This window comes from Callospermophilus lateralis, chromosome 13 (genome assembly GCF_048772815.1).
Source record: "Callospermophilus lateralis isolate mCalLat2 chromosome 13, mCalLat2.hap1, whole genome shotgun sequence".
NCBI classification, from domain to species: Eukaryota; Metazoa; Chordata; class Mammalia; order Rodentia; family Sciuridae; genus Callospermophilus; species Callospermophilus lateralis.
The window spans coordinates 24884393-24901530 of record NC_135317.1 but is presented as its reverse complement, the minus strand read 5'-3'; the positions used below and the strand labels follow the sequence as shown (position 1 = coordinate 24901530).

Sequence of the window (17138 nt, the reverse complement as noted above, 5' to 3'; positions counted from 1 at the left end):
CCCTTTAGAAGCCCATCCTTCTGAACCTTCTCTGTGTGCCTTTGGAAAAAAAATCCTGCTTTAATTAGTAGATGCGTTTACTTTTGGTCTTGAGATCACAGATAGTATATTTTATGAATTAATAGGCGGCCTGGATGTAGCTTGCCTGTAGAGTGTTGGTGTAGAACATGTGAATCCCCAGCACCACACACACACACACAGGCACACACACAATCAAAAGGAAATGTACATCTTTTAAAAAATAAAAGTAGCCTCTTTGGAATATTGTTGTTAGGAAAAGGATTTGCTTTTTAAAATATCATGTTTAGGAGTATTTGTGTGTGTGTGTGTGTGTGTGTGTTTTTCTTCTCGCAGCAGTGGGGATCCAATCCAGGCCCTCATGCATGCTAGTCAAAAGCTTTACCAATGATCTGCACCCCCAAAACAAAATACCCTGTTTTCATTTTCAAAGCTTAAGGGAACAATTGTCACCAGTAAGACTTGCCCCCACCATATCCCATTTAAAGAAAATGGATTTACAAAAAAGGAGAGTAAATAGAAATTTCTGTGAAGTGGTTTGTCATTCTCATATTTAATATGTTTCCTCCGGAATTACCTATTTCCATGGTTCCATTAGCTGCTGAGAGCTGGCTGTGGAAAGTGAAGTCATTTATTCCCGCGACGGTGGCTGCATGCTGGGAAGAGACTGCGTTTTCTGTGAGGCTTGTTTCCACCATGTTCTGTTGATGATACTGTCCAGATGCTTCTTGCATGTGTTTTCTTCTCCCTGTCTGAATCCTGGCCTGCACTTCCTAGCTTCGTCTGATCCTTCCAGCCTTGCCCTGTCTGTCTGTCTTGCATGTGGCTGTTGGAGAGGGAGTGATTCTTCCAAGACAGATGGGATCCTCTCCTTCCCTGCAGTGACATCCTGCAGTGACTGCCCCTGCCTGCAGAAGGGCCTGCAGCTTCTGTCCTTATTTTGGAAAGCACTTTTCTCATCTGGGCTTAGCCGCTTCTCTGATCTCACCCTGGGGCTTTTGTTCGAGCATCACTTTGTATGGTCCTGCCTGACAGCCATCTGCATGATTGGCGGCCTTCAGTTGGTCCCCTTTCCTGCCTTATATTTTCCTATAGTACTGACCAGGCTTCCAACAGACCATATAATCTACTAATTTTTAAGAACATTTATTGGCGTTTTCTTTCAATTAGGATGTGACATCCACCAGGGCAGGCTTTTTGTTTTATTGTGTGTGTTTGGTTCTGTGTGTCTTCTTGTGCCTGGAATGGTGCCTGTCACTGATAGAGGATCAGCAAGTATTTGGAGGGAATGGCACTAATGCTGCTTGCCCACACAGTCCTGTGGATGTTTTAGGAGGATCTGCCACGCTGTTTGCCCCCATGTTTAGTATCTTCCACCCTCTGAGTCTCTTGAGCCTAGGCTCCTACTTGACTTTTTCTTTTCCTCTTATCATTAGTTGCTCTGGGCATTTTCCCTCTCTGATTTTCTGTTCTACTTCTGTATCTCCTCCCTTCCCTCTGCCCACTCCGAGTGGCTTGGGTTTTCTTCTTAGACCTGTGAACTAACAGCCTACTACTATCACGTCCGTCCTGGTGGCCAGGTGATGTCAGCACCTATCAGATGCTTTATTAAAGGCACACATGTTGTTTATTACCAGCACTTGCTTGTCCAGAGGTAATTATTAATTAATTAATTAATTAATTAATTAATTTTGTGGTGCAGGGGATGGAACCCAGGGCATTGCACATGCCAGGCAAGTGCTCTGCCTCTCAGTTGCACCCATGAGCCCATGAGCAGTTCTTGGCTTAGTGGAGGACAAGTGCTTTGTAGATTTCATCAGTGACTGCTCCCTAATTGTCAATGGCAATAGGGATAAAACTGGTGGGTACTGCCACCCACTGTGAAATCCAAGCAGGACACAGAGCTGTGAGTCCCTGGCAGCCCTTGTTCCCCTAGTGGTCTGCCGTGTGCAGACATATGGGAGGAGATCTCTGGAAGCATCTGAAACAAGGTGCAGCACATGAGCTCCTCCAAGATGGTTTGAGCACTGGCGTTTGGTGTTAGGTGATGTTTGCCCTCTGTGCCTGCCTCTCAAGTGGGTTCAAATTTTTGGGGGGAGGGCATTTGAACCCAGAGATGCTTTACCACTGAGTCATATCCCCAGCCCCCCCTTTTTTTTAAAAAAAAAATTATTTTGAGACAGGGTCTTTCTAAGATGCTTAGGGCCTCAATAAGTTGCTGAGGCTGGCTTTGAGCTTCGCAATCCTCCTGTCTCAGTCTCCCCAGCCACTGGGATTATAGGCATGTGCTACTATGTCCAGCTCAGATGGGTTCATTTTTGTGGAAGAGGGCGTCGCTGTCTATACATTCGTGTGTTCCTGTCGTGATGAGTCTTGAAGGAAAGCTCTTGGGACAGTGCTGTTCTGTCCACCTTCATGTGGGTCATGTTAGGAAGCCAATACCCAGAGGGTGAAGTGAGCCAGTCTCAAGAATAAATGACTTGTTTTCCAGTGTCCTCTCTTAAATAATCTCAGAACCCATCTATATTCAATATTCAGTAGGTTCCTGTATTTGGTGATGTTTCTATGTAAGCTTTCAGAAATTGAGCTTGTCTGGTGACCCACCTGGGATGTGAGGTAATTTTAATTTTTGATTTACTAAGCAGCAAACCCAGTTTCCATCTGGGTTCAAGTCTTTTCTGTGTAGACCATAGTTTTTGGCCCTATTTTAGGTACAAGCTCCCAGAGAGATGAGACAAAGACTGTCCTGGCTTGCTTTCTCCCACATGGTGCCACGGTGATATCAGTGGGTCCTAGGCATGGTGTTTACCTATCGCAGGTGGTTTTGAAGCAAGCCAAGGAGTCATTTTGCACCTGGGGCTCTGCCTTTAACCCACATGCGCACATTTCCTGGACAGCCCTAATTTAAGTTGTGTATATATTATTGATGCTGACTTCATCTCAGAGTGATAAAATATGGCCAGCCCCCATGCCCAGAGGTTGTGGTTGTTCACAGGTGCCCTGTGTCTTTGATTGACCTTCCATTGAAGTGATCATGAACTTACCTCTGTAGAACGAAGATGCTTGGACTGGTGTAGTAGGTTATATGCAACCGGTGGAGAGTTAAACATGCAAGCAACTAAGTCCCAGGATTGGGCTCCTGGTATTCTAGTCTCTTCCTGGCAGCAGTTTTCACCTTTTTCCTTGCCACGCCACCAAATGATGAACCCTCTTATGAACTTTGATTTTGATACAATCTCAAAATATTTTCTAGGAAAGTAAACTAAATAGCACCAAAGACGTGTATGTGTGCCTTAAGAAGGGTGTGGCATTCTTAAAGATGCCTTATGGGTACTCTATAATATGTTCTTTCCTTTTTTCATCTGTTCTTGCCTTTTTTCTGATTTTAAAATTTTATCTACAGGAGAAATGAAAGAGAACATTGAACAAATAAAAGCGATAAAATCCCACGTGGCTGTGTCTAACCACCAGAGTCAGGCCAGGATGCTCATTGGAAGGGACAGCTCCTGGAGTCTCCTAGGCTGCAACATAAATGAGCATCGACTGTAGAATTCTGTGGGAACTGATTATGATATTTTCTGTTTTTCTGCCAGTCATATCAGAATGCAAGTGAGGAATGGCAGTACCATTACAGGGAACCTCTTGTCCCCATTTCTTGTCCCCATATGGCAGAAAGCATACTGTTTGCAAATGTTGGTACCAGAACTGGTTTTGGTGGCAGAGTACTAATGACTCATGAGTGAAGACACAGTGTTGCAGGACCCATGCGTGGAGTGACACTCCACCCTGGTGGACTGGGGATTGAAACGTGGGTTCTGTTTGTTGGTGAAATGTGTCCCTCTTAGTATGACCTCTAGAAAACTGATGGCTTTGCTATGCTCTGAACTTTGTTGTTGACTTTGTAGGGATGCACTCGGTAGTCTGCATTCCTGATGTTACCAATATGACATTGCATCCTAGTGTTGCGAGTTGCTAGCAACTCTGATGGGATTATAAGACTTGGAAATAAGTCAATGTAATTAATGTAATTAAAGTGCTCTGATTTTTTTTTTGTTTGTTTTTGGTTGCTCTTAGATAATTCTCACTGCAGGATGAACTAAGGGAAGAAGACACCTACTCACTAGGCATGGAGAACAGTTTGCCAGTTTCCAGCATGCAGGACCCTTCATCTTCCCCCCCAGAAAAGCACGTTGGCTCAGCTAATGGCAACGGAGATCTTGATTCAGGTAGGACTTTGCTTGTTCCATCCTTCTGGCTTTTGGTTTCTTGACCAATATCTTCCCAAAATGTTCTGGAATCAATGTGGGCAGTATTTCTAGAGCCCACAATTCTGCCTGTTCCTGGGGTTTGCCCTCCTGTTCCTAAGGATGCAGCGGCTTTCAAGTTAAACTTGGGGTGAAGGTGAATTCAACTGTACTAGGCAGAACGGGCTGGCAGGTGGGGGTGATGCCCCCTTCCTAATCTCAGTGGTTTCAGCCACTGGTGTTTCTAAATCATGACACCGTGTCTAGCAGACATCCTGATGCAGTGTTCCACCCAGCCCCTGTGCGCAGGGTGGCAGAGCACCCAGGGTTGGCCACAATGGAGGCATGCGGAGTGTGCGCGTCTTGAGCCAGCAGTTCATTGCTCTAGCTCAGAAGGGACAGATGCCACTTTTGCTCAGAACCCTTCAACTAGAAGTTAGTCCCATGTTTGTGCCCCAGGAAGGCAGGCTGGGAAATAGAATTCTGTCACCGAGCCACAGAGGGACAGGAGAACCCAATCTGCCCAGACATAGGGCTCTCTGAAGGATGAGTGCAGGATGAGTGCATCCCTGAGGCTGCAGTGTGTGATGGGAAAGAGATTCCCATCATATGTTTTTTTCTGTGGCAGTGTTATCTCCTTTAAGAAATCTGATAAAAAGCAAAAAACTAACACCCCCATCCCCAGACAACCTCTGAATGGATTTTAATATTTAACTAGTGGATTTAGAAATATGTCTGTTTCTAAGTACTTACACACTAAAGGGCTCATTTGAAAAGGATACTTTATTTATACATAGCAGCAAATTAACTATGGACAGCTCAGCCCTGTGATTCATAAACACCTGCAGTGGTGGATTCACATAAATAGTGTTGCTCATCAACTCAGTGAGAGATTTGACCATTTGCCTAAAGAAGTTTGTCTTCACAGTTTGATTGGACAAGTCAATGACAGAATGACAGATTGCTTGGTGTCATTGAATTTATTAGATTAAGTTTCTCAAATTGTATCTTTACCGGGAAAAAAACCTGGAGGCCCCTGAAATAAGGGGGACACCCAGCCATTTGTGCCTTTTAAAAGTCTCTCTTGCATTTTCCGAGTGAGGTTATTTTCCATTCTTGGAGTTCCGGAGCTTTCGCTGTGGTTTCGTAGTGTATCATCTGCACACATCACATGGGTTGCTGAACCATTGACAGTGGTGTGCTTTCAAAACTGTTTAAAAGCCAACTGTGTATTGGCTTTTCATTTTCATGCAACTTCAATATCTCTCCGTACTCTCTCTTGCCTGAGCAGATTCTGAACCTCATCAATGATAATCTGCTGTCAGAAAATTGTTTGTACCGACATTTCCTTGAGGATGGTTTCAACTATGGGAAGTTAGAGCGAGGATGGATTCATTGGCCAGGGGATTCCAGGCCAGAAGCCTGTCATATATACTTCCTTCCCGATTTGTTGCTTGCTCTTGTGTGGTGGGTGACCTAAAACATACAAGATGCTCATATGCTTAATAAAAACAGCATTTCTAAATAATTCTAAATGATCATTACATATTTCAGACATTGGCCAGATACCCCCCTTGCCCCTTAGTGTGGCTAATATGTCACTTCTTTTTGCAATTTCCATGTGCACCCACTTGCATGGTAAGATGGTGCTACAAATTTAAAACTAGGGTCTGAAACTTTGTAGAGTGCAGAGGCTGAATTCATTCTAGAAATTCAAATCTCGTTTTGAGCATTTAAATCGAACAACAGAGTCAAGTATAAGTCTTCAAGTTATTTGTTTAGTTTTTGTGGCACTGGGGATTGAACCTGGGGCCTTACACATGCTAGGCAACCAAGCAGTGAGCTATACCCTCAGCCCCATGTGTTTTTATTATTATTATTATTTTTTGCCATCCTGTTCATACATAAAATATTGTCAGTTCTAGAATCAGTTGTGGGGACATTTGATTCTGGGGCCCACCGGGTATAGTCTTAGTGCTTAGGGTCTTTCCCTGGGAAGAGTTTCCTGATGAGATTTGTGGGCTAGCCACTCCAAGAGAAGGGAAGGACAGAGTTCTTCAGTGGGTTCCACATGGACTGTGAATGAGGGGCAGACCCTTATGAGCTTGCCTTCTGACCATAGGGAAGACACTCAACATTTCGAGTCCTTTATGTGTGTGTGTTAGTTAGACAAGCAGAGGAGTGACTGCTTTGATCATCCACATTTCCATGATGAAGAAACTGGTCCAGGTAAAGCTACGGGTGGTGGTTGGAAGCAGGACTTCATGTCAGGCATCCTCAGGCTGTGGAACTGGCGCTCTGAAGCGCTGGCCGGAATCCGATCCCCGCACCCATGGGACAAGGCACAGCCCACATTCTTCCTGGTTCTTTTTCCCACTCCTCTTTTATCCTCTCCCCGTGTTATGTAACATTGGGCTTCATCTTCCCAGCAAGTGACTTCACTTAAGTGACTGCAGCCTTCTGTGAGGAAAGTGTGGGGTCAAAGAATGAAAGACCTAACCTGGTTGTTCACTAGTTTTTTTTTTTTTTTCTGTTGCTCAATTCCCACCACTCTGCACCCCAGCTGTCATTAAACTGACATTTTTTAACCAAAAAAAAAAAAAAAAAAAAAAAAGAATTTTGAATTTTTTTCCTAAGGAAAATTCAAATCCTGGTTGGCATCAGTAATGGATACCCAAGTCCTGCAAATGCAGTAGGCATAATATAAAACTGCTTCTCCTCCCAGGGACACGGATTATATCACTGGAATAAGCACAGGTAGATGAAATAGCCCAGGAACTTCAGGCATTTCCAGCACATAGGATGGACAGCCTCCTCCCGGTTGTAGGAGGAGCAAAGTGCACCGGAAACCCGATCATGGGAACTCTAGGCGACTTTGGTGGCTGCTCTAGCAGCAAGCAGAACAATATGCTGACATAGTGATAAATACATTCCCTGACATATTTTTGTAGGCTTGGTAAGTGTAATTTCCTGGTGGAGTCTGTGGATGAAGTGTGCTGCATATTCAGACTGGGCAAGCCTCAGAGCAGAAGGATGGGCACAGAAGGATGGGCACTGGAGGGCTTGCCTCCGTCTTGTTTTCTCCTTGGTGCTGGGAATATACTAACGGCAGAGCCACAGGCTCTTGTGTTTGGGAAGAAAAGAAGTCAGCATTCTCAGAGAAAGCCAGGACTGCCATGCTGAGGTCCAGATCTGTGACCTGGCAGCATTGTTCCCTATCTTCTAAAGAGTTGCTCTTTTGAAGAGTTGCTGCTTTCCCCAGGGAAGAGGGTTTTTGCTTTCTTCCCTCCTAGATAAACTGTGGCCATCTGAGATAGCCACAAGGACCTTTGCATTCTGATGACTGTCCCTCCTGGAGTGCAGGGGGCCTTGGTTCCTACAATTGCTCGCAGCTGCACTACTTTGTACACCTTATGTAGTGCGAAATGAACTGGCTGTTGAGTTTGAAATAAAAGAGATTTAATGTCTTCTTCCTGTCTCTCTCCACATTAAAAAAAAAAATACACACACACACACACACACACACACACACACAGACACACACCACCCAAGAAGGTCCTCAGTGAGGTTCTGTTCATTCTGAAGGGTGCCGGTTCTCAGTTTCTTCATTGGGTGGTGGTTACAGGCTTCAGTACTCAGCCTTGTGAAGTCAGCCTCATTTCAGAATGTAAAATTGTTCAAACCCAAGATTTTACCACCTAAGAAAAAGACGTATGGGCTATTTGCTAACTGCATTTTGCGTCCCAAGGTCACTTGTTCTCCTGCTTTTAATGCGGCTTTTTATGTTCATTATGGAATATTCTGGTCTCACAAATAGTTTTCTGTTTTCTAGAACTCTGGATCACCACTAATGAACGTGCCGGCTTTTTCTCTTAAATTGTGAAATTTTCTTAGTGGCTTTTCATAGATGGTTTTCATGACATCATGGGAAGTGCCTCCCTGCTGGTTCATTTATGGTGGAGGGAGATTGTCAGAGTTTCCTTGATAAAATGTTTATGGGTTTAAGAGGTTTATGGATCAGCTGTAAATATTTGCTCTGGGTTTATGAGACCTCTCCTCATAAACACGGTGTGTGTTTATCTATTGCTCATTGAAATGTCTTTGGAGAACCAGCTGCTTGGGGAGCCCTGGCCTCAGGGTTGTGTGGGACAGTTTTTTAAAGCCTCTATTATGACTAACCCTTAATTTTGTATGTGGCTTTATTGTTCAAACAGCATGGTTAAGGTTACCAGTGCTGGGTGTAAGGTTTTTATTTTTAAAGTCCCATTCTAGGTCTGACTTTTGGGGTATTTGACAAAGTGTTTTCCCTAGGCCAGCAGAGTGGCCGAGCTTACTGCCTCCCTGGCTGCTGGGGAGACACAGTGGACCATCTAACCTCCTGGGCAGCTTGACTGAATGAACAAGCGAGCACCAAGGAGCGCACAGCTGGCTCCCTGAGGAGGGACTAGAAATGGAGTTTGCAATAAATTTAAATTTGGTGGAAACATATTTTTGGTAAAATACGAAGCATAGACTAGAATGGTATGAAGGCTAAAACACTGCGACAAATGGTCTCAAAGGTGAAGGGAGAAACCAGCCCTGGCAGCCCTGATCTGAAGTGGTGAAATCACCCACTCTTGGCCAGGGACCCCGATGAGGTTCACCAGGCCTCTTTCGCCGCCCAGCAAGAGAGCCCCTTCCCTTTTCCACAGCTGCTGTTCTCAGGGTCTACAATGCCAGACTCTCCCTTGCTGAGTCCCAGCGTCTTTTCCCAGATCCTCCTCTTCTTCCTCATAAGCAGGTTCCAGACTCTCCACTGGTTTCTCTCTGCAGTGGCTACTGCCTCCTGCTTACCGCATCGGGTGCATCTGGCTGTGGAATGTTTTAATGCTCCCCAACACGGTTACGGTTGGCCTCGGAGGGTTCCACAGATCGGATAAATGGGTGGAGGTGGTGGAGGCTTCTGAGGCCTAGTGCAGGCAGAAGAATGAGGGGAAGGCCTCTTAACCCAATAAGTCCTATTGTCCCAGATATGGGACATCTGTAACAGCTTCACTTGGGCAACAAATCTGCCACTTATGGTGCCTTTCAAAAATAAATGTTATGCTTTTAGAATTCTGTTCTTTTGAGAAAATAGGTGAGAGATGAAAACATTTGAATATATATAAGTACGTGTCTATATATGTATGTATATATATATACATACATATATATGTGAATATATAGATATATACATATCCTATGTACGTATAGGATATATAAGCTCTAGAATATTTTTTCCACCCTATTCTAATGCATCTGTGTAAATTTCATTGCATTATTTATGGAATTGAAAACTTGGGACTTAACCAGTTATTAAGAGTTCCAGGGGCTGGGGATGTGGCTCAAGCGGTAGCGCTCTTGCCTGGCATGCATGCGGCCCAGGTTCGATCCTCAGCACCACATGCAAACAAAGATGTTGTGTCTGCTGAGAACTAAAATAAATAAATATTAAAAAAATTAAAAAAAAAAAAAAGAGTTCCAGCTTCCTAATCAGGAGGCCTGCACTGAACTCTGCCTCTGAGTCACCCTGTGATTGGGTGATTCTCTAACCTTTTTGAGCTTCCGTTAGCTCTTCTGTGAATAGCCATCTGTCAGGTTCTTGGCAGGATTATGATCTCATGCTATACTGGGCACCTAGTGTGGACACCCAAGCTCACTGTGGCTCATAGGATGTTCCCATAGTGGTGTTGTGCTCACAGCTCACAGGGGCTGCAGGAAGGCAGGGTGTGACTGAGGTCAGACAAGTAGGGTGAGAAGACATTCTGGACTCTTGTCTCCAGCAGGTTTGCAGTCCTCAGATACTGCATGAGGAGATTTTGGCAAATCCCATAGTGCTGAGTTGATATCTGATTCGTGCCTTGGAAACTGCTTTCCAAGATTGAGTAATTGATGCCTAGTACTGTTTGGGGAGAAGGTAGTGTGGACAGAGTTTTCAGGTGCCACTCTGCAGTATTTTCCAGAATAAAACTGTGCTCTCTTTGGTTGGCCACTTGTTAAGATATAGTACTCTTATGCTAATCAGCATGTTAGAAAGCAGTATTTACCCTTGGCTAGTGAAATTGGCTCTTGCTTATAAAAGATAGAAGGATTGAACATCAGCATCCCTTGAATATTGTTGTGGAAGAGAATCTATACATTTGAAGTTCTTGTTTGCATATTTGGGCAGCTCTTGTTATTGTATGTTCTTTCCTTATGATAGCCTTGCAAATGGATTCAAATAATGTATACAGTTTCTGAGCTCTTTGGGGTGACATTTATGCCATCTACTTTTTACAGTGCATTACTTGGTGCTTTTCAATTATACAAATGATGTCTTACATGCAGCCTCAAATGTTTCGGGAATTGCTTGATTTCCGTTAGCACCTGACCTTGTACAGCTGTGCAAATTAAAAGTAGTTTTGATTTTAGCAGGGTATAGTGGCATATGCCTGTAACCCCAGTGACTTCAGAAGTTTTAGGCTGGAGGATTGCAAGTTTGAGGCTAGCCTCAGCAACTTAGCAATACTCTGTCCTAAAATATAAAATGAAAAGGGCTGGGGTTCAATCTCTAGTACAAAAAAAAAAAAAAAAAAAAAAAAAAGTCATGATTTTAAGACCTGTGTTGTGCATTTGACTGTAGTTTTCTTTTCTTTTTTTTTTTTTTTTGTGATTGGAGAAACTGGTGTGAGTGGCCCTTAGAGCTCTCTCCCAGCTGGAGACATGTCCATAACTGGGCATCAGAAGTGTCTGGCAGCTGCTGTATTTCTGTTGCTGGCTTCCAGGTGGCTCATAGTCCTGGACCCTCCATTTTCTTTCTTCTCAAATGTCACTGGAGTCACTATTTCTTTTCTTTTCTTCTGGTACTGGGGGTTGAATCCAAGGGCTCCTCTACCACTGAGCCACATCCTCAGCCCTTTTTATTTTTTTATTTTGAGATACTGTCTTGCTAAGTTGCTTGGAGCCTTGTTGAATTGCTGAGGCTGGCTTTGAACTTGTAATCCTCTGGCCTCAACCTCCCGAGTTGCTAGGAAGCATGTGCCACCCTGCCCTGCTGGAGTCCCTGTTTCTAACATCCCTTATGGCACTAACAGTCAAGGAGAGTTGCATCAACAGGATGCAGCCACTGGGCAGATAGGGTTGGTGTCAGTATGTATCATTGGTATACTCAGTGATTGAATGTTCCTTTCCTCCGTTCTCCAGCCTTCCCAAAGCCTGGGGTGTCTACCATGGTTAATTTCAAACAAATACAGTACCTTGTAGCAAATCAGCCTTAGATAAGCCTCATTCATTTGCTGAGAACACTAAGGTTACTCTTGGCTTTGGGGGTGGGGTCAAAGCAGGATCTGGCCAGTTTTCTTCCTTGGTCACCTTCTCCACAGTCAACAGACTGGAGCTCTGCAAAGAATTCAGCAGTGTCCTCCTAAACCACTGAATGAGTTGATCTCTTGGTTTTCTGGTCCCGGTCAAAGGCCAGTGCCTCCCATCCTCTGCCCTCGTATTGATGCTCCTTTCTTTTTCCCCCACAGAAGAAGGTTCAAGCTTGGAGGAAATCGGCTTTAACTGGGGAGAGTATCTGGAAGAGACAGGTGCTCGGGCGGCTCCTCACACATCCTTCAAGCATGTAAGTGAAGCAGCTGGTTTCCTGTGACCTGCAGGGGCGGGGGTGGTGGTGGTGTGCAGGGCAAAGGCCAAGTATTGAACTGCTTCGAAGAAGAAAGAAAAGAGGAAATTCAGGCATGGTTTCTTAGGAATAAGGAGATGAGGAAGTTCCAAACCAGGCAAGTAGGTGGGACTCATAATGTCTCCCTGTAGGTGGAGTGGTGTGTATTGTTTTCGTGAACTGATATTTTTATTTTGAAAGGACACATACGTTTTATAGCCATCTGTGGGCAGATGAATCAAATGAGAAAACTAACCATAAATATGCTGAAAGCATTTAAATCTAATCCGAAGATCATTCTCATTAACAGTATTTCTTTGAATAGTGCACATAGCCTGTTCATCAGAGGACAAGTCCCAGAAAATTAAAAAAAAAAAAAAAAAAGTTGAGTTTCTATCAGAATTTTGCTTAGGTGTGAAATACCGATTCAATATCATTAGCAAGGAAAAGATGAGATTTTTAAGACCCAAGCTCTTAGGCAAGACTCTTGTCTTAGTAAATGAAAATTTTACTCTGAGAAATCTGTTTTCCCCTGGGCTCAGGACAGAGATTCACCTGATGTTCGGAAGCAGGTTGGGGCACTTTTTAACTTTCTTTTTGGCTCCTTACAGAACGAGGAAGCCAGAACTTTGATTCTTTATTTAAAAAAAAAACATTTAATTCTTTTTGAAGGTGCAGAGTTCTTTTGAAAAGGACTTGAGACTTTCCTGGATTTGTTTGCCCTTGTAAAGGGACATGGCATTCCTGTTTCTCTATTTGGGCTCGTTGTATTATAGTTGATTATGATGGTGGCCATTTACTGAAACCCAACAGCTGAATATTTTTGTTTTCTTTTTCCTTTTTTCTTGGTACCAGATTGAACCCAGGGGTGCTTGAACACTGAGCCACATCCCTAGACGTTTTTATGTTTTATTTTGAGACAGGATCTCACTGAGTTGCTTAGGGCCTTGCTCAGTTTTTGAGGCTAGCTTTGAACACTCGCTCCTCCTGTCTCGGCCTCCCAAGTCACTGGGGTTACAGGTGTGCGCTAACACATCTGGCCCAAGTGCTAAATGAGCTTTCCTGGCATAGAGTGGATAATGTCCTGCAAAAGCCATGGTAACACGTGCACCTTGAGATGCTAGGGTGATTTGGCAGTTTCCTTAAGGCAGTTGGGGACAGAGATGCTGGTTGACAAAGTTCCCTTCCTTCTTGTACCAGGAGGGCCTGCCTTAGTTTTCCTCCAGGAGTCACCCCCATCCTTGATTCACTAGTTCTCCCCTCCCTTACAGTCACAGTAGAGTGTCTTGGCAGCAGTGAGGGCCTCTGTCCAGGCTTTCCCCAGGCCTCTGTGCCGGGTTTAAGGGAAAAGTAGCATCAGACCCAGAGAGGAGAAATTTTTGATTCCATCATCTCCTCTAAGTGCCTGCTGCTTAAAGCAGCACATGTGTCAGCTTTGGAATGTTGATACCTCCAAGCCTGGAAAACTCTTTTTGGAGGAAGGAGGAGAAAAGCTGGTGTTTCAGTGCAGTATAACCCTTTATTAAAAAAAAAAAAAAAAGGAGACAAAAATAAGTGTATACTCTAGGCTGGGGCAGTCCATCAGAATCCACTGGCTCACAGAACTGTTGAATATTGGAAAAGTGTGTAGTGTAGCCCACATCTGGGTGTGGACCATGCGTAGAACATAAGAGTAGGTTTGGGACCCTTCATTTGAACAATTTGAAGAAAAGAATACCTCCTTCTCCTTTCTTGTATTAGTTGCATGTTAAACAATAATGTGTTGGATATAGGAGAAATTAAATATTACTGAAATTACTTTTGTAAAAATTTTTTTGTTTTTTTTTAGTTGTCAATGGACCTTTGTTTTATTTATTTATATGTGGTTCTGAGAATCAACCCAGTGCCTCACACATGCTAGCCAAGCACTCTGCCACCGAACCGCAACCCTAGCCCTGAAATTACTTTTGTTTTATCTTTTCTTTCCTCAAACGTGGCACCTAGAAGAGTTAGCATTTCATTTGTAGTTTGCATTATGTTTCTTTTAGACAAATACATTCCTGTTTTACAGCCACAGAAATATTGTGTTCACGTGCTCTGTTTTCTGGCAGTTCTTGTCATGTTTTGGAAGTGAGTATCTAGCGTTAACAATGGTTTTCCTGTTTCTGTTCCTTAAGGTTGAAATCAGCATTCAGAGCAACTTCCAGCCGGGAATGAAATTGGAGGTGGCTAATAAGAGCAACCCGGACACCTACTGGGTGGCCACGATCATCACCACCTGCGGGCAGCTGCTGCTTCTGCGCTACTGTGGTTATGGGGAGGACCGCAGGGCTGACTTCTGGTGTGATGTGGTCATAGCGGATCTGCACCCCGTAGGGTGGTGCACCCAGAACAACAAGGTGTTGATGCCCCCAGATGGTGAGCCCACATACGGACGGCTTTGGCTTACACGGGATTGCCCTTCACGATGCCGAAGTCACTGTGATGGGCACAGAGAACCTGGTAGAAAATGCTGAATGAACTTAGTGCAAAAGTCTACTAGCTTTTTAAAAATTGCTTCTTGGGTTTCATCGCGGAGGTGGGGGGGGCGGCACTGGGGTAAGGGTGTGTTTTCACTTGTCAGGGCTGGTCCTGACCCTTGAGCCAACTGTGGCCTTTAGAAGGTGAAAACATGGGAGCTTAATCCTCAAATTGCTTTTGGAGGGAGGAGAAGGCTGAAAGGATGTTTCTCCTTAGTGACTGGTTAGTGATTGGCTTTCCTTCTGCTTCAGAGAGTCCACAGGTTGAACAGGACTGTAGAGCCTCTTACACACTCTTCTCTGAGTTTTAAATGGGTTTGGTTGTAAGGAGGTCTGAGGGTGTGAAGCATTTGGAGAAGTGTCATCCTTCAAGGGCTAGGACAGAGGTCACTTGTTCCCTGCTGGGAAGTTGTGCCCCCAGGGGACATGTGGCAAGATCCAGAAACAGTTTTGCTAGGGGACCTGGCGGGTGGGAGGTGCTGCTGTCATCTAGAGGGATGCTGCTAACCCTCCTACAAGGCCCAGGATGCCCCTCAACCAAGCAGGGCCAGCCCCCGCCTGCCGTGGTGCAGAGGTTGAGAGACCCTGCTGGGAAGCCTAGGCTGTGTACTCCAGAGGTGTTGAAACTCACCTGGTTGTGTAGGTGTGAAAAACCAAGCCCAGCTAGGACCTGACCCTCAGCATCCTGCTCTGTGTCACAGCCCCAGTGCAGAAGGCTTTCAAAGTCCCCTCTGCAGTATGTGTCACCTTCTCTTGGTGCCCACTGCCTGCTTTTCCTTTGAGGTGACACATACGGTTTAGAAGTAACCATGATATCAGCAATGGCCTTAGCTCTTCAGAGCAATTTGAACTTGATTTTTTTTTTTTCTTAAGGGTTTGATACATTGTTTTTCTGCCTGGGGGTAACAGTCTGTTTTATTTATTTTTTTAAATTTTTTGTTATTTGTATCACCTTTGTTATGCATAATCAATAGCCTGCTAAGGAGGGAGTGATAAAAATGGCCGGAACTTTGTCAAGGTCCAATCCATCACCTTGGCCTTGCTGACATCTGGAGCCTTTGTTGTTTCTGAAGAACAAGAGAAAGGGCCTTCCTCCTGTCCTTGCCTTGCATTTTTGCCTGTGCTCTCTCCTCTGCCTGGAAATTATTTTCTCCTTCTTCCTCCTTCTCTGCAGCTCTCAGCTCCTCCCTCTTTCCCCTAACCCCGAGGTTGGACCCTACATGTGCTCCCATAGTTGTGGGGGCCCTTAGTGCTGATCACTTTGCAGCCACGCTTTTTTTTGGGGGGGTACAATTTTGAAATACAATCCACATACCATAAAATACAGTTGAGTGATTTTTAGTGTCTTTACAAGGTTGTGCAACCATTGTTATAATCTGCTTCTAGAACATTCTTGCTCCCCCACAGTCACTCCTCGTCCCCTCTCCCCACAACCCTCCATCTACTTTCAGTCTCTGTGGACTTTCCCTGTGCTGGCATTTTACATAGTGGAGCTATGTCACAGTTGTTCGTTTGGTTGGTTTCCTCAAGGGCCCACCCTTGCTGTGTAGCACATCAGGATTTCCTTTCTGCTTAAGCCTGAATAACAGTCCATTGTGGATCTACCACATTGTGTTTCTCCATTCATCAGCTGATAGATGTTTAGATCCAGTTGTCCTTCCAGTGTGTGGGTCTTTGTCCAGGCCGTCTTATGGCCTTGGATGGTAAGCCCCATGGTGTGAGCACCTGTGTGGCCCTGTGAGGAGTTCTCAGTGACAGCTGAGTGAGCCATGGAGTGATCCCCTGAAGAAAGTGGAGATGCTGCTTCTGTAGGTGTCACCGTCACTGCTCGGGCAGGGAGTGCGCCGACTGCCTAATCCTGCTTCCTTGCATTTTGAGTTAGTAGTGCCCAGTCTTTCATCCCTCTCAAGGAGGACCTTTCATAGGAGCCCTGGAGAATGGTTGATGGTGGGTCTGGCTTTGGACTCCCATTCATTCCATCTCTGCACCCACACATCCTGGGGTAAGGAGGCACTTAGCCCCAGACCCAGCCTAAGTTGGTCATAAATGGCATCATTTTTAGATCTGGCTTTGAATTAAAACTGCCATTGAGGTGAGATGATAACAATGTCACATTTGCTTCTTTACTTTTCCTATAATTTCTCATCTATTGTAGAATAAATGTTTCAATGAATGAATTGTACCGATGGATATGGGGATAGTACTTCTTCTAGTTAGAGAATTGGAGACCGTCCTCTCCCCTAGCTCTGCACACAGATGCCAGGTAGCTGTGCCCTACACACTCAGGAGGGACAGACACTGGGCACTTGGGTGTTCTGGGAGGAGAGGAGCTCAGAGGAGGACCATGGAGAGGAGGCCTGAGAGGGTTCTCTCAGGCTGGACCCCTGGCCGTGGCCCTGCCATATCCCGTCCTCGTTGCTGATCTCATTTGTGATGTACTTTTAAAGTTTGACTCTTGGGAAGGATCTAAGATGGTTGTATTGTATAACGGTTGCTCTGCTGACTATTGTGGAAGTTCAGTGGTACTGAGTGTTAAGAGCTCATGGGCTCATGCAGCAAAATCCATGTTGTTGCTTGAGAGAAGACACAGTTTATTCATCAATTCTTCTCTCTCTTGGAAGAAAAATGCGGTGGCAGCCACAGCCGCAGAAGCATCATCAGATTTGTATCCTACAGGCTCTGCTATTAGTCAAGATGCGGATGCCTGTAACATGACAA

The 17138-nt window shown here is 44.7% G+C and overlaps 1 protein-coding gene across 2 annotated transcripts in view; it reads left to right on the top strand.

Moving 5' to 3' along the window:
• Positions 1-17138, top strand: part of Sfmbt2 (Scm like with four mbt domains 2) — a 203414-nt gene that overhangs the window by 20296 nt on the left and 165980 nt on the right. For both annotated transcript variants that reach the window (XM_076831791.1, XM_076831790.1), the window contains exons 2-4: positions 4093-4244; positions 11789-11883; positions 14079-14319. In XM_076831791.1, coding sequence (XP_076687906.1) covers positions 4145-4244; positions 11789-11883; positions 14079-14319 — 436 coding nt within the window. In that variant the 5' untranslated portion in view covers positions 4093-4144. The remainder of the gene's footprint in view (positions 1-4092; positions 4245-11788; positions 11884-14078; positions 14320-17138) is intronic.